We start from the raw sequence: 18,194 nt of genomic DNA, 5'->3' as shown, positions 1-18,194 counted from the left end.
GTGAACTAAATATAAAAGTCCATAGAAAATGGGTAAGAAACAATCTATATAAATTCTGTGTCCCATTGGGGCAGCACACTCCCCGTCTGGCATGGTAAATGTCACTATATACATCAGAACGGTAGTTATGCAACTGCAAATAACTAACAGTGCAATTTGCTAGATGTCTTAACCACTTGATAACTGGGCACTTAAACCCCCTTAATAACCAGACCAATTTTCAGCTTTTGGTGCTCTCACATTTTGAATGGCAATTACTCAGTCATGCAACACTGTATCTATATGAAATTTTTGTCCTTTTTTTCACACAAATAGAGCTTTCTTTTGGTGGCATTTAATCACCCCCTGGGTTCTTTATTTTTTGCGCTATAAAAGAAAAAAGACCGAAAAATCTGTAAAAAATGCATTTTTCTTTGTTTCTGTTATAAAATTTTGCAAATTAGTCATTTTTCTTCATATATTTTGGCCAAAATTTATACTGCTACATATCTTTGGTAAAAATAACCCAAATCGGTGGATATTAATTGGTCTTTGTGAAAGTTATAGAGTCCACAAGCTATGGTGCCAATATCTGAAAATTGGTCACACCTGAAGTACTGACGACCTATCTAATTTCTTGAGACTCTAACATGCCAGAAAAGTACAAATACCCCCCAAATGACCCCTTTTTGGAAAAAAGACATTCCAAGGTATTTAGAAAGATGCATGGTGAGTTTTTTTAAGTTGTCATTTTTTCCCACAATTCTTTGCAAAAACAAGTTTTTTTTTTCTTCACAAAATTGTCATATTAGCAGGTTATTTCTCACACACCGAATATGCATACCACAAATTACACCCCAAAACACATTCTACTATTACCGAGTATGGCGATACCACATGTGTGAGACTTTTACACAGCGTGGCCACATACAGAGGCCCAATATGCACGGAGCACCTTCAGGTGTTCTGGAGCACCCAGGCCAATTCTGACATTTCTCTCCTACATGTAAAAATCATCATTTATTTGCTAGAAAATTACATAGAACCCCAAAACATTATATATGTTTTTTTTTTAGCAAAGACCCTAGAGAATATAATGGCGGTCATTGCAACTTTTTATCTTGCACGGTATTTGCGCAGCAATTTTTCGAACGCTTTTTTTTTGGGGGAAAAAAACAGTTTTGTGCTTTAAAAAAACCCAAAACAGTAAAGTTAGCCCAATGTTTTTGCATAATGTAAAAGATGAATTTACGCTGAGTAAATAGATACCCAACATGTCACGCACACGCTTGTGGAATGGTGCCAAACTTCGATACTTAAAAATCCCCATAGGCGACGCTTTAAAATTTTTTACTGGTTATATGTTTTGAGTTACAGAGGAGGTCTAGGGCCAAAATTATTGCTCTCGCTCTACCAATCGCAGCGATACCTCACATGTGTGGTTTGAACACCGTTTTCATATGTGGGCTGGACTTGCGTATGCGTTCATTTCTGCATGCGAGCACACGGGGACAGGGGCGCTTTAAAAAATTTTTATTGTTCATTTTACTTTATTTATTTTAGTTTGATGCTTTTTTCCAAAAAAAAAAATGTTTGATCACTTTTATTCCTATTACAAGGAAAGTAAACATCCCTTGTAATAGGAATATGGCATGATAGGTCCTCTTTACAGTGAGATATGGGGTCAATAAGACCCCACATCTCACCTCTAGGCTGGGAAGCCTGAAATAAAAAAAAAACAAAAAAAAAACGATCCTGGCTTCGATCGTAGCGGTAAGTCGGTAGAAGCACCAGAGGGCGGCGGGAGGGGGGATGTCCCCTCTCGCCTCCCATAAGAACGATCAAGCAGTGGAACAGCCGCTATGATTGTTCCTATGGTGTAGGGAATCGCCGGCTGAAAGAGCTGATATCTGAATGATGCCTGTAGCTGCAGGCATCATTCAGATATCCCCGCACAAAGTCAAGGATGTAGTATGACGGCCGGCGGGCGGGAAGTGGTTAAAACGTATTTTTTTTTAACACAAAGTTGTCCATTTATACAATATTTCTAACACATAGCATGTACATACCAAAATTGACACCCCAAAATAGATTCTCCTACTCCTCCTGAGTACGGCGATACCACATGTGTGAGACTTCCACAACCTGGCCACATACAGAGGCCGAGTACAGCCGAGTATGGCTGAGCATGGCCGGGTATGGCTGGGTATCGCCGAGTATGACTGGGTATGGCAGAGTATGGCTGGGTATCACCGAGTATTGCAGAGTATGGCAGAGTATTGCAGAGTATGGCAGAGTATTGCGGGGTATTGCAGAGTATTGCGGAGTATTGCAGAGTATGGCAGGGTATCGCTGAGTATGGCTGAGCATGGCTGAGCATGGCTGGGTATCGCTGAGTATGACTGGGTATGGCTGGGTATCACCGAGTATTGCAGAGTATGGCTGGGTATGGCAGAGTATTGCGGGGTATTGCAGAGTATTGCGGGGTATGGCAGAGTATTGCGGGGTATTGCAGAGTATTGCGGGGTATTGCAGAGTATTGCGGGTTATTGCAGAGTGTTGCGGGGTATTGCAGAGTATTGCGGGGTATTGCAGAGTATTGCGGATTATTGCAGAGTATTGCACAGTATTGCGGGGTATTGCAGAGTAATGCGGGGTGTTACAGAGTATTGCGGGGTATTGCAGTGTATTGCAGAGTATTGCGGGGTATTGCAGAGTATTGCACAGTATTGCGGGGTATTGCAGAGTATTGCACAGTATTGCGGGGTATTGCAGAGTATTGCACAGTATTGCGGGGTATTGCAGAGTATTGCGGGGTGTTGCAGACATAAAGACACCAGTCCATCCAGTTCAACCTGAGTGAGTGTGGGTGTGTGTCTACAATTGTCCCTAACCCTGTACATCGCACACTCACATCAGTCACTACCCTCAATCCAAGGTCCCCATTCATATACTAGGGTCAATTTTGGACAGAAGCCAATTAACCTACCAGCATGTCTTTGGAGTGTGGGAGGAAACCGGATTACCCGGAGGAAACCCATGCAGGCACAGGGAGAACATGCAAACTCCAGGCAGGTAGTGTCATGGTTGGGATTCGAACCAGCGACCCTTTTTACTGCTACCCACTACACCACTGTGCCGCCCGTCAAACAAGATCTCCAACTTATATATTAGGGTTCAGCCGTTGCCATTTCCTGCGTCCTTGCAGAGTAGAAAGATACTCCATCTTCCAATGATTCCAGAAGCAGTTGGCAAGGTGTTGTACTCGCTTCCACTGGTCATAGCACAGATTTCCTGCTTTAAAGTTTCCAGGTGGAACAGGAACAGACCCAAGCTTCTGGGGTAGCCGGGGTAAGATAGTTGGGGTCTCCGGATCTTTGGACACTGGAACAAGTGGTCTTGAATTGATTATGGCAGATGCCTCTGCCAGGAAGGTAGTTAAAATCTTGTGGGTAAGTCTTGTGGAATTAAAGTCCATAAGCATAGATTCTAATATTTTACGTGTGATGCCTGTCATTCTCTCCCATGAGCCACCCATGTGGGAAGAATGAGGAGGATTGAAAATCCATGTACAGCACTTTTTAGCTAAAAAGTCTTGGAGTGGCCTAGAGTTGAGCTATAACGCTCGACAGCCTCCAACGAAATTAGTTCCACAGTCAGATCTTATTGTCTTGACTGGTCCTCTGATGGCTAGAAATCATCTTAGAGCATTAATGAAACTTGAGGCATCTATAGATTCTATTACTTCAATGTGTGCTGCACGCACACTCATGCAAGTGAACAGCACTGCCCATCGTTTGCTATTTGCTTGGCCACCTCAAGTTCTGCGGGCTGTTACCATCCATGGCCCAAAGACATCCAAACCATCATCAGTGAAAGGTGGATCAGTACTTAACCTGTCAGCTGCCAAATCTGAAATTTGCTGTTGCTGGTGATAGGATTCTGTTCTTGCTTATGCAACTCAGCCTTGTTTAAACGTCCACCAACACTTAACATACCATCATTGTCAATGAATGGATTCAGGTTGGCAATTGGACTATTTTTTGCAATGTCCCTCTTGTCAGGGATACATTTAATTTCAGAGCCAAAGACACTGCGTATTATGATCAGTTCACCTTCAGCATGTCTTTTGCAGAAAGAAGCTTTTGGCACATGTGCCAACTTTGACAGGGAGCATGTGTGGGCTTTGTGTGGAAGCAATCTGCTATATGAACTAACCTTGCGATGGTGCGTACAAGCTTTCTCCACTTTGAGAAACATTCAAAGCTTTGACAGCCCAAGACGAGTCTTTGTTCAGTTCTAGTGACAAGGATTTTAACTTCAGGATGAATCTTTGGATCCTTGTCAGGTTCAGAAGACTGAAGACAACAACTGTTGTTCCTTCTGGATGATCCAGCAGGAATTCAGGCCCTGTTAACCAAGAAGAATTTGCAAAGACACTTGCAGACACTGGCCTGGTGGCAAGATCTGCAGGGTTCATTTCAAATGGAACATAATGTCATTGTTCAGGTTTAGATGATTTCCTGATTCTCTCTACATCGTTGCTGACATAGACATAGAAACGTTTAGTCTGGTTGTATATGTGGCCCAGAACAACTTTGCTGTCTGTGTAGGATGTGACGTCATCTATCTGAATGTCTCTAGCTCATACAGTATGAAATCTGCTATTTCTACAGCTAGCACAGTCCCACAAAGTTCAAGCCTGGGAATTGTGTGTTCAGGCTTAGTTGCTAACTTAGCTTTCCCAAACAGAAACCCTATGTGTGCTTGATTAAAAGAATCTCTTACCTTGAGGTAAGCGACAGCTGCTATGGCCTCAGTAGATGCATCTGAGAAGATGTGAAGCTCTTTCCTCTGACTTGTGGCAAGGGAGGCAGAAGTGTAGCAGCCTGGTATACGGACTCCATCTAAGGCATGTAGAGATTGATTCCAGGACTCCCACTTTGAAAGCTGGTCTATTGGTAGTGTTCGTTGAAATTAGTTGAATCTGGATAGAGCCCGTTCACGATTGGTTGGGAGGTTAACCCTTGCAGCACGAAGAGGTAATGGGGCAACCGAACTGTAATGCCTTGTACACACGGTCGGATTTTCCGACGGAAAATGTGTGATAGGACCTTGTTGTCGGAAACTCCGACCATGTGTGGGCTCCATTCACACATTTTCCATCGGATTTTCCGACACACAAAGTTTGAGAGCAGGCTATAAAATTTTCCGACAACAAAATCCGTTGTCGGAAATTCCGATCTTGTGTACACAAATCCGACGCACAAAGTGCCACGCATGCTCAGACTAAATAAAGAGATGAAAGCTATTGGCTACTGCCCCGTTTATAGTCCCGACGTAGGTGTTTTACGTCACTTCGTTCAGAATGATCGGATTTTCCGACAACTTTGTGTGACTGTGTGTATGCAAGACAAGTTTGAGCCAACATCTGTCGGAAAAAATCCTAGGATTTTGTTGTCAGAATGTCGGATCAATGTCCGACCGTGTGTACGGGGCATTAGACTCATCCTGGAAGAACTCTTTGTCCATTATTTTGATGAACTCTCTGTCTTTGACTGACAAGGCTATTTTGTTGTCACGTACGCATTCTATCCAAGCATACGTCGCCCACGATTACCCAGCCTAGATCAAGTTTTTGTGCATAAGGGGCATCATCAGGTCCATTGCACTGCTTAAGTACTTTGTGTACTCTGAGAATGTCTCTTCCTAGCAAGATCAAGATTTCGGCATTCATGTCCATTGCAGGAATTTCATTAACAAGGTGCCTCAAGTGAGGATGGTGATATGCAGCCTCTGGAGTAGAAATTTCTTCCCTTTTGTCTGGTATCTGGTCACACTCAACTAATGTTGATAGGGGTATGCCCTCTCCCTTATTGATATGAGACCATGAACCCAGTGGCCCTTCTAGTAAGGGTCTCTTCACGACCAGAACAGGTTCTGAGAGCATATGGTGATGAGTGCCCCTCTAGACCAAAGATCTCAAAGAATTTGGGCTTAACCAGGGATCTGTTGCTCTGTTCATCTATTATGGCATACATCCTAATAGCTTCCTCAGGTTGACCCCTTGGGTATATCTTGACTAGATATATCTTACAGCAGCATTTGTGATCTAAGCCTTCTCCACAGACTTCTGTGCATGAAGAAATGTTAGCTGTGGCTGGAGCATGACCTTGTTGTTCCCCGCCATGACTTGAGGCAGGAGGCTGCTGTGAATTGTCTGAGGGTGGGCCTGGATGCATAGCTGTAACATGTCTGTCGCTACTGCATTATGTGCACTTGATGACAAATTTACAGTCTTTAGCAAAATGTCCATAATAAGCACAGCACCTGTAGCATATTCCAAGTTTCTGAAGAATCTCCCTGCACTCTTGTAACGCCTTTGCCCTAAGCCCACGGCTTCTTGTGAATAGGGCACTGACGATAGGGTCTTTATCTCTGTCACCCGAATCGCTCTGGTGAGCAGGAGAGGATACGGGTGGTGAGATGTCTGTCCTTTTAACAGATATTGCTCTAATAAAGTCTCTACGTTTAGCTGCTATGTTATCATACCTTTATGAAGATGATGAAGCAGGTAAGTTGGGTTTAATGAAGCTGAAGCTGGGATCGTTTATCGTCCAGGCTTGATCATTGATGAACCTGCAAAAATATGCAAATGGAGGAAAAGATACGTTATAGTCCCTTTTGTACCTTGAGCCCTGTTGTGCCCATTTCTTTTCCAGGCTGTATGGCAGTTTAGACACCACTGGATTGATACCATGAGCAGTGTCCAGGAAGCTTAGTCCAGGTAGTTGTGGGTCTGTCTTTGCCAACTCCAGCTCCATGAGAAGATCACTCAGATCTTGGAGTTTGCGATAGTCTTTGTTCCTTATTTTTGGGAAGTTCTGCAGTCTCTTGAATAGAGTGTTTTCTATGGCTTCAGAGCTACCATAGGCTTGCTCAAGTCTTGCCCATGCAGCAACAAGACCTGCATCTGGGTGGTCAACATGCACTGTTCTCAGCTTTTTAACACGATCCGCAGATTCTGGCCCCAGCCACCTTATGAGCAAATCAAGTTCATCCTTGGTAGTAAGATTGAGATCAGCAATGGCAGCTTTGAAGATTGATCTCCAGGCCCTGTAGTTCTCCAGACAGTCGTCAAACCTTGAGAGGGTAGCGTTAATGAGCTCACGGCGTACCATATATCTTATATATATAATCAAGTCTGATTTCTCATGCTTCGGTGACAAAGTAACTTGTGGAACCCCTGGGGAGTGAAAGTTCTCTGGTGAAGTAGGTTAAGGTTTACCAGGATGAAATGATGTTGCAGGAGCATTTAACTGTGGTGTAGTCCCTAAGGCTTGTGCTGGCTGTGGCTTGTCACTGGAAGTCACCTTGTTGTCAGCAAGAGGTGACGCGGTTTGCTACAATAGATGCACTTGTGTTGTAGACTTGAAGAGGCCCAGGCATTTGGAGCTGAGAGGTCTCTGTGTTGAAAGTCAGAACAGTGTTGTTAGTAAGACGTACGGGAGATAACTCTGTGTGTGTTCAACAGGGTCTTGCAGTTCCGCTGGGATGGACCAGTCTGAGTTAGCACTTTCTCCCATCTCTTGTTCAAGAACTCTCAGCCTTGCCAGGGCAGCTGCTTTCTCCCTTTCCATTTGCAGAATCTTTAATTGGGAATCTAATTGGGAAGCTGCCTCTACGTGTTGAGCTTTCATCTTTGCCTTCTGGCAAAGGAGCTTTGCACTTTTTTTTAATTCCACATCAGCACGGTCCTCTATTATCTTATCGCTTAATGTTGAACTTCTGGAGCGAGAGGATCTAGAAGAATGTGTAGTGTGTTTGGCTGATGTGGATCTGTGAGATCTGGTCTCCTGCAGTTGAGCAATGTGGAGTTCTGCCTTACACTGGGTATTTTGCACTAAGAGATCCCTCTGCTGGTTTAGTGCATCAGCCCTGGTCAGTTCTGCTGAAGAGTCCTCTATATTACAGTCCTGCAAGAAAGCTGTGTATTTTGCAAACAGCCGTTGGTAGCGTTTGTACGTGGCAGATAAGCGATCTATAGAGTCTCTTAGTTCAGCTGGTTGATCATTCAAGGGTGACAAAACGGACATGCAGTGTGAAGTTCTGTCCCATAAGTCTGACAGATTTCTGGAGAACTCATGTCTAGTGGTTTCATAGTTTTCTCTGAGTTTCTGTGTAGGTTTTATTGTACGATTGGGTCTTACACTCTGTTCGGCAATATCTGCAGAATCTGCTCCCTGTACATCTGCAGGTTCAGAGGCATGATGAATCTGCGTTGGTTCAGCCACAGAAGGGTGCTCAGAGTCTCGTGTAGACATTTTTTAAGTTTTTGCAAGAAATGGTACTGTCTCTTTAAGAAGACGACCAGCAGCTTAGACAGGTGGGGTAATGCAATTAAAAGTAGAGAAACAGTTTTGAACATTCACATGAGGTGCAGTAAACTTGTGCGACCATGTGCTTCACAAGATGGCGGATGGCACTGAGCTTGACTGCACATCAGGCACACACATATACACAGCAGGCTGTGGGAATTTTACACATCTTTTGACTATTCTGACTCCGATTGTTGTAAAGCGACTATCCCTTGTGAGACCTCTATGCCTGGCCCGTATAAGATATAATCACTGAGGACAATCTTCATCAGATAGTTTGAACTCACCACATACTGATTCCATCCACAAAGGTGCTTTTATTCTGAACATCAGGTTACAGCAGATGACAGGATACAAACAGATGAATAGGTTATAGTATTTATGCGGTCAATAGATGATATTGTCTGTAGCTTACAATGCAGAATACATGTGGCTTGTAGCTGCATCCATGACACAGGAAGTACAATCACAGGAAGAAGGGTGGAGCATTACATTCAAAGGAAATGTGTCATAACATAAGGTAAAAAGAATATAAGAAACAAGTGCATTACCACAAAAGGTCACTAGATGGCAGCAGGTAAACTAAATATAAAAGTCCATAGAAACTGCTTAAGGAACAATCTATATAAATTCTATGCCCCGTTGGGGCAGCACATTACTAAATTACTAGGCCGCCGGGGAGAGGTACTGCAGACGTTCGGCCTAGTAACAGTACAACTCAATCTAGCCAGCAACTGGGACTGTTCACAGTGGTCTCTTTTGTCAAAACAGGAAAAGCAATGATCTACAGTGGAAGTTTGTGCAGGAGGGTGGAAGTCCGGGAGTAACAGTCTGCAGGAGACATGCAGAGGAGGAGAAATAGTCTGCATGGTGTTATGCAGGGGAAGTGACTGTAGATATTATGTGTATATCAGTATTTCAAGGCTCAACCTTTGTTCTAATTCTTAAATATGATGGCAAAGCAATTGTTCTATGGGCATCCCATATTTCCTTTCAGCCAACCAAGTTATATCCCTCAATAAACAAAACAAAACAAAGCAAATGACTTCATTGTCTCAGAAGTGATATATGGAGGTCTGGCAGCAGGGTGACATGGTGGATGTTAGTTACTAGTAACTACCAAGTGCTACATTTGGAGGTCCCACCGAGATCCACCTTCAAGGTTAACCTGCTGGCCGTCGCCCCTAGCAACCGTCAAAAGCCAGGGGAGACTTTCCCCATTTTGCCAAGTGTACAACAAGGAAAGGACTGTGTGTTTGTCTTTAAAAATGGCTTTTGCCACATGCTGTTGCCCATCGCAACCAAATCCAAGCTTGTTACTAAGTGCTGTTGTACATAGCAACCATCCAGGATCAGTGCTGCCATCACGCCCCTGCACCCAGTTGCCTCAATGGACACTCACATCAGTAATAAGCCCTGCAACCAGTGACTGTAACCATGTGCTATCACCCGTGGCAACCACGGCCAGCGACCGCGCTCTGGATTACAAATATGTCCAGCGCTCTGCATGGCGCGGACATTAAACACTGCATTGCAGAAATCTCAAGTGACTTTAATAATCCTGCTCAACACAGTAAAAGGAGTTTGTGAACATGTGCTGTTGCCCCTAGTAACGGTATGCAACAAGGGGGTGTCTATGATGGAATGTTGCATGGTTAATCCCATACAGTAGGATGTTACAGGAGAGACTTTACTGTGCCAATGGTGATCGCTGTATAGTTTGCCTGCCTTCAGTTTCCAGCTTCTGTGACACAGTTTTTAAAACTATATACCTGGACAGTGCCTGCAATTCATCAGCGGCTGCCACCAGGTGTCACTACAGTGCACACTGCCTGAAGCCTGCTTACAGTTCCTTGCACGCTGAACCAACTAGCGTGTGGGCGGAGTTACGCGCCAGCGGAGAACACTAAAGGTGGCCAGCGTGCTGCACGCTACACGAGGTTGCTGAAGATGGCAGAGGGCGGTCGGAAGATGCCCGCTGTGCAGTGGTCACCTGAAATGCAGGATCGGGTGCTGGTCGATACTGACATTCGGCTGGAACTTTGTGGAGGACTCGCTTTGGGGGTGATCGGAGTAGAGCGGCTGTGTCTACTTTGTGCCAGGTGCAACATCCCAACAGCGGGCGTCAACGCCTGGGCCCGGTGCGGCCATTGTGGGGAGCCACTAACCCGGCTGGGGCCTGTGCAGCAGAGATCCAGGTATTACCTTACCAACCTGCTTTCAGGACTTTGTGTGCCACAGCCGCAGGAGACTCAGAGGGCCGGAGAGGGCCAAGGATCACCAGCCAGAGGCGGAGAGGTGGTGTCGCTGCTAGATGTTTCTTCTGCAAAGTGACACTGGCCCCCCACCTGTGACACTGGCCCTCCACCTGTCACACTGGCCCCCCACCTGTCACCCTGGCCCCTCACCTGTCACACTGCCCCCCCGCCTGTCACACTGGCCCACCACCTGTCACCTGTGACAGTGCCCCCCCACCTGTCACACTGATCCCCCACCTGTCTCCTGTGACACTTCCCCCCCACCTGTCACACTGGTCCCCCACCTGTCACACTGATCCCCCACCTGTCTCCTGTGACACTTCCCCCCCACCTGTCACACTGGTCCCCCACCTGTCACACTGATCCCCCACCTGTCTCCTGTGACACTTCCCCCCCACCTGTCACACTGGTCCCCCACCTGTCACACTGATCCCCCACCTGTCTCCTGTGACACTTCCCCCCCACCTGTCACACTGGTCCCCCACCTGTCACACTGATCCCCCACCTGTCTCCTGTGACACTTCCCCCCCACCTGTCACACTGGCCCCCCACCTGTCTCCTGTGACACTTCCCCCCCACCTGTCACACTGGTCCCCCACCTGTCTCCTGTGACACTGCCCCCCCACCTGTCACACTGGTCCCCCACCTGTCACACTGGCCCACCACCTGTCACCTGTGACACTGCCCCCCCACCTGTCACACTGATCCCCCACCTGTCTCCTGTGACACTGCCCCCCACCTGTCTCCTGTGACACTTCCCCCCCACCTGTCACACTGGTCCCCCACCTGTCACACTGGCCCCCCACCTGTCTCCTGTGACACTTCCCCCCCACCTGTCATACTGGTCCCCCACCTGTCTCCTGTGACACAGCCCTCCCACCTGTCACACTGGCCCCCCACCTGTCTCCTGTAACACTTCCCCCCACCAGTCTCCTGTGACACTGGCCCCCCCCACCTGTCTCCTGTGACACTGCCCCCCCACCTGTGACACTGGCCCCCCACCTGTCACACTGGCCCCCACCTGTCTCCTGTGACACTGCCCCCCCCACCTGTCACACTGGCCCCCCATCTGTCACCTGTGATCCTCCCCCCCACCTGTCACCTGTGATCCTCCCTCCCACCTGTCACACTGCCCCCCCCCCCCACCTGTCTCCTGTGACACTGACCCCCACCTATCTCCTGTGACACTGCCCCCCACCTGTCACACTGGCCCCCCACCTGTCACCCTGCCCCCCCACCTGTCACACTGGTCCCCCACCTGTCACACTGGCCCCCCACCTGTCTCCTGTGACACAGCCCCCCCACCTGTCACACTGGCCCCCCACCTGTCTATTGTAACACTTTCCCCCACCAGTCTCCTGTGACACTGCCCCCCCACCTGTCACCTGTAACACTGGCCCCCCACCTGTCTAACTGCCCCCACACCTGTCACACTGCCTCCCCACCTGTGACACTGGCCTCCCACCTGTCACACTGCCTCCCCACCTTTCACCTGTGACGCTGGCCCCCCACCTATCACACTGCTCCCCCCACCTGCCACATAGCCCTTCTTTTATCAAACTGCCCATGTCATTCTATTTCCCCATCACACTGCCCCTAGCTGTCACACTGTCCCCTGTCACATTGCCCCCTTGGCACATTATCCTCCTGTCATACTGCCCCCCTCCTGTAACACTGCCCCTCCATCATTATGCCCCCTTCTGTGGTATTTACCCCCCTCCTGTCACACTGCCCCCCTCCTTTCACAGTGCTCCCTCATTACACTGCCCCCCTCCTGTCATACTTCCCATGTATCCTCTTCCTGTCACACTGCCCCCTCCTGTCACACTGCCCCCTGTCATACTGCCCCCTCCTGTCACACTGCCCCCCATCGTACTGCCCCTTTGTTGGTCACACTGCCCCCTGTCATACTGCCCCCTCCTGTCACACTGCGCCCTGTCATACTGCCCCCTCCTGTCACTCTGCCCCCTGTCATACTGCCCCCTCCTGTCACACTGCCCCCCCATCGTACTGCCCCTTTGTTGGTCACACTGCCCCCTCCTGTCACACTGCCCCCTGTCATACTGCCCCCTCCTGTCACACTGCCCCCCATCGTACTGCCCCTTTGTTGGTCACACTGCCCCCCATCGTACTGCCCCTTTGTTGGTCACACTGCCCCTTCCTGTCACACTGCCCCCCATCGTACTGCCCCTTTGTTGGTCACACTGCCCCCCATCGTACTGCCCCTTTGTTGGTCACACTGCCCCTTCCTGTCACACTGCCCCCCATCGTACTGCCACTTTGTTGGTCACACTGCCCCTTCCTGTCACACTGCCCCCCATCGTACTGCCCCTTTGTTGATCACACTGCCCCCTCCTGTCACACTGCCCCCCATCGTACTGCCCCTTTGTTGGTCACACTGCCCCCTCCTGTCAAAATACCCCCTCATACTACCCCCATCACACTGCCCATCATCCTTTCACAATACCGCCCCCCCCCAATCATACTATAGGTCAGGGGGCCTTCATGGGGCCCTAAAGGTTATAGTTACACCCCTGTTGGCAAGTACAGAATCACAGTATATATAAAATAATATGCAAAGTGGTTGGAGGGAAGCTTCAGAACGGCAAAGATGTTTTTATTACAAATGATGTGAGCAGACTGCAGTTCCTCTTTAAAGTTCAGTCTTCTGTTGAAGTAAAGGTACTCCATGTGTGTGTGTGGTAGACTGGCAGTGACCCAGAAGAAGCCACCCCAGGGTAGGCCTCCCTCCTATGTGACCCACACTTGGCACCCAAGGAGAACATGAAGATAGTGTCACCTGCCTGCCTCTCACACATGGTGTGGCCGGCTTTATCAGTACACGTCAGTGTTCACAATAGGAATGAGTACAAACATCACAGCACTCTCCCATTGAGCTGCTGCTATACAGTAGCACACGGCGGGAAGAAGAAGACTTACTAATGTACTGTAAAATGCTACAAGCCAAGGTCGTCATTCCACAGTCACGGCCTCCTCAGGACCCGCCCCGACTGGTCAACAGACTAGACGGCCTTAGCCAGCTCAGGGGGCGTGTCTTCGGTCTGTGTAGGCGTGTCCGGTGCCTCTGTGGGTGTGTTCCGGTTCCTGGACCCCGCTGACTTATTCTCCGTGCTTACTCTGCGTGTTGATGTCACATGCAAGATGGCGGTGACTCGGGCGGGTCCCGGGCCACAGGGCTGCTACGGGCTGGTGCTGTGCGGGGAGATCAGCCGGGGACCCGGGTTAGTGAAGCGGGCGGTGAGCGAGCTGAAAAGAGGTGAGATGGCGGGGTGGAGCTGGGTGTGACTGCCTAGTGATGTGCACATAACTGTCTGCCGGATATATAGATATGGATGGATGGGGGCTCTGTGCCAATGCCTGCACCTCATTCACCATAGCTCTCCTAAGCATGCTTGTGTGGATGGAAGGTTACAAGCGCTGTGTGTGCTTGGGGAGGCAAGGCATGGGTTAATGCAATCTAGGCTGCACTGCAGACATGGGGGGGGGGGGGGGGGGGATTTGCTAAGACATTGCATAGCAACCAATCAGCTTCTAGCTTCAGTTTGTTCTGTTAGGCTTCGGAAATGAAAGTTAGAAGCTGATTGGTTACTATGCACAGCTGCTTCAGTCTTTAAGAGATTTCCCCTCCATTGTTCGGTTTGTTGTGGTTGTCATCCTACCTGCACAGCACAGCCCTGGAAGTTTGTATAGTAACATATAGTGTTTGTCTTTTACATTGGATTTACTGAGTTCACAGTAGGTTGCTAGCTGTATTCTCTATAGTGTGTGTTTATCCTACAGACAACTCATTTATCTTCTCAGAGTGAACACTGGCATATTTATATCTGGCAGTAGTAGTTGTTACCTCACACAAACAGCTGCCTAATGGGTCCCCCTCGTATATCAAAAATGGAGTGGTTACTAAAGTTATGAAAATTCTCATACCACAGAATAAAAATTCAGAAGTGTTGTGTATTTCTATTGTATTTTCGGATGACAACTGTACTGATTAAGCGAAAATTGTACGATCTGGTATTCTACAATAAATTTTTTTTTTTTTTGTGTTTGTCAAATCGGATGAACTATCGTTATTGGCTCTTGAAAGCTCTGTACTAACGATCCGATTATTGTACGATTGCTTGGAAAGTGGTATCACTCGTCCGATTTTCGAATTGTGTGTATGGGCCATAAAGCCTGGTACACACGAGATTATTGAACAAATAATTGTATTTTTTTTTTTTTGCGTGCTCGTCTTTATATCAGTTAGAAACCTCTTTGTTTCTAACGATCAGATTATCGTATGATCCCTTTGAAATCGGTATTTTTTCATACAACTTCTAAACATGTGTACGGGTCTTAAATCAGAGTTCCGCACATACTGTAGCTGCTGACTTTTAATATTGGGACACTTACCTGTCCTGGAATCCAGGTATGTCAGGCCATCCTGTCACACTGCTCCCTCCTCTCCTGGCTCTTGGGTGCTGTCATTGAAGCCTTGCAACTTCACAGCTGGCCCCCCCCCCACTGTGCATGGGCACTGTGCTTTCTGAATGGCAGGGGGGGGGGGGGGGGCACACAGCGGCTCCTGCCAAAAGCCAAATAGAAGTGCGAGTCCCACGGAGAGGCAAGGCTCCAATGAACATCACTGGATTGAGAGGGGGCTCAGATAAATGTCGGGGGTGGGGGCGCTAATACACAGGGTTTTATTATTTATTTTTTTAATTATAACTTCATGCATCAAGATAACAACCTTCTACCTTTTATTTACAACCACTTTAACCCCTTGCTGGCTGCCCGCCGTCAATTGATGATGGCACTCTTGTGTGAATTGTTGTAGCTGTATGGCGGGTACTTTAAGGCAGCGTGTAATGTTGGAGCCAATGCGTGTGGCTGGTGGCTCCTGAGAAGGACAGAACGGAGATCTGTCAATGTAAACACAGACCTCCATTCTGTCAGAGGAGAGGAGACTGATCTCCCCCCCCCCCCACAGTTAGTAACACTCCCTAGGACACACATTTAACCCCTTGATCGTGCCCTAGTGTTGAAAGTTAGTCCAAAAGCTATGGTGCCAATATCTGAAAATTGATCACACCTGAAGTACTGACGGCCTATCTATATTTTAGAGACCCTAACATTAGGGGTGCAACGGATCAAAAAACTCACGGTTCGGATCGTTCCTCGGATCAGGAGTCACGGATCGGATCATTTTCAGGTCAACAAAAAAAAAATCTCCCCCACTGTAATATCCACAATCTCCCTATTGGCAGGGTGTGGCAGAGTATTGCGGGTATATTGGCAGAGTATTGGCAGGGCATTGCAGAGTATTGGCACTGCTGCCATCCGATCTCTCCCCTCCACTGTACAGATCAGTACACAGAGGGGAGAGAGGAACCGGCGTCATGACATGACACCGGTTTGTTATAAGTGATCACTCCGTCATTTGACGGAGCGATCACGTGCTAAACGGCTGCCGGGTGTACCAAGATGGCCGCCACTCTGGAGCTAGGCCGAAGCCGCGGCCTTTCCTATGGCCGAGGCCACAGAGCGCTCAGCGGATCGCGGGTGTCCCGTACGGATCAACCTCTGCGGATCGGATCACGGATCGATGGCGATCCGTTGCACCCCTACCTAACATGCCAGAAAACTACAAATTACCCCCCCCCCCCCCCCCCCCCCATGACCCCTTTTTGGAAAGATGACATTCCAAGGTATTTAGAAAGATGCATCGTGAGTTTTTTGAAGTTTTTTCATTTTTTCCCACAATTCTTTGCAAAATCAAGTTTGTTTTTTTTTTTTTTTTTTTTTTCCACAAAATTGTCATATTAGCAGGTTATTTCTCACACACCGCATATGCATACCACAAATTACACCCCAAAACACATTCTGCTATTACTCCTGAGTATGGCGATACCACATGTGTGAGACTTTTACACAGCGTGGCCACATACAGAGGCCCAACATGCAGGGAGCACCATCAGGTGTTCTGGAGCACCCAGGCCAATTCTGACATTTCTCTCCTACATGTAAAAATCATCATTTATTTGCTAGAAAATTGCATAGAACCCCAAAACATTATATGTGTGTGGTTTTTTTTTTTTTTTTTTTTTTGCAAAGACCCTAGAGAATACAATGGCGGTTGTTGCAACTTTTTATCTCGCACGGTATTTGCGCAGCAATTTTTTGAACGCTTTTTTTTTTTTTTTTTTGGGGGGGGGGGACTGTTTTGTGCTTTAAAACAAAACAGTAAAGTTAGCCCAATGTTTTTGCATAATGTGAAAGATGAAGTTATGCCGAGTAAATGGATACCTAACATGTCACCCTTCAAAATTGCACACGCTCGTGGAATGGCGCCACACTTCGCTACTTAAAAAATCCCCATAGGCAATGCTTTAAAATTTTTTACTGGTTACATGTTTTGAGTTACAGAGGAGGTCTAGGGCTAGAATTATTGCTCTCGCTCTAACGTTCGCACCGATACCTCACATGAGTGGTTTGAACACCATTTCCATATGTGGGCGGGACTTGCGTGTGCATTCGCTTCTGCATGCGAGCACACGGACGGGGGCGCTTTAAAAACATTTTTGTTCTTTTTTATTGTTCATTTTACTTTATTTTAGTTTTGACACTTTTTTCCAAAAAAAAAAAAAAAAAAAAATTGATCACTTTTATTCATATTACAAGGAATGTAAACATCCCTTGTAATAGGAATATGGCATGACAGGTCCTCTTTACAGTGAGATATGGGGTCAATAAGACCCCACATCTCACCTCTAGGCTGGGAAGCCTGAAATAAAAACAATAAAAAAAAAAATCCTGGCTTCGATCGTAGAGGTGAGTCGGTAGAAGCATCGGAGGGTGGCGGGAAGGGGGGGAGGTCCCCTCTCGCCTCCCATAAGAATGATCATGCAGTGGAACAGCCGCTATGATCGTTCTGATGGTGTAGGGAATCGCCGGCTGAAAAAGCTGATATCTGAATGATTTCTGTAGCTGCAGGCATCATTCAGATATCCCTGCACAAAGTCAAGGACGTCATATGATGGTGGGCGGGAAGTGGTTAAAACACATTATATATATATATATATATATATATATATATATATATATATATATATATATATATATATATATATATATATATATATATATATATATATATATATATATATAAATATTTTTTTTTTTTTTTTATACAATATTTCTAACACACATAGCATGTACATACCAAAAATGACACCCCAAAATAGATTCTCCTACTCCTCCTGAGTACGGCGATACCACATGTGTGAGACTTTTTTTTTTATGATTATTCACTATTTATTTTATAAATTTGATAGTTACTATTTATGTCATCATTCATGTTATCTTACATGTAAGATAACATGAATGATGACATAAATAGTAACTATCAAATATATAAAATAGTGAATAATTAAAAAATCAAATTATTATGTGCTCAATATTAGTGCAATTAAAGTGCAAGTTCATGAAGTATACAGAAAGCTGGCTCTATCTTGACCATGCAGGATGATAAGGTGACTCAGTGTGGAAATAGACAGATTGGCCAAAGTTCATACAGGCC

General features: G+C 46.7%; 1 protein-coding gene and 1 long non-coding RNA gene across 3 annotated transcripts in view; one reads left to right on the top strand and one right to left on the bottom strand.

Moving 5' to 3' along the window:
- LOC141103766 (uncharacterized) overlaps positions 1–13,941 on the bottom strand; it is a 28,137-nt gene extending 14,196 nt beyond the window's left edge. The window contains exon 1 of one of the 2 annotated variants that reach the window (XR_012235362.1): positions 13,556–13,941. This is a non-coding gene — a long non-coding RNA (uncharacterized lncRNA). The remainder of the gene's footprint in view (positions 1–13,555) is intronic. The other variant, XR_012235364.1, reaches the window with a different exon arrangement.
- Positions 13,680–18,194, top strand: part of MAP1S (microtubule associated protein 1S) — a 149,260-nt gene continuing 144,745 nt past the window's right edge. Inside the window, exon 1 of the mRNA XM_073593607.1 lies at positions 13,680–13,892. Within this exon, the coding sequence (XP_073449708.1) occupies positions 13,778–13,892 (115 nt within the window). The 5' untranslated portion in view covers positions 13,680–13,777. The remainder of the gene's footprint in view (positions 13,893–18,194) is intronic.

This window comes from Aquarana catesbeiana, linkage group LG01 (genome assembly GCF_042186555.1).
Source record: "Aquarana catesbeiana isolate 2022-GZ linkage group LG01, ASM4218655v1, whole genome shotgun sequence".
Classification (NCBI taxonomy): Eukaryota; Metazoa; Chordata; class Amphibia; order Anura; family Ranidae; genus Aquarana; species Aquarana catesbeiana.
Note: the sequence above shows the minus strand (reverse complement) of the source record. Positions and strands in the feature narration are given on the sequence as shown.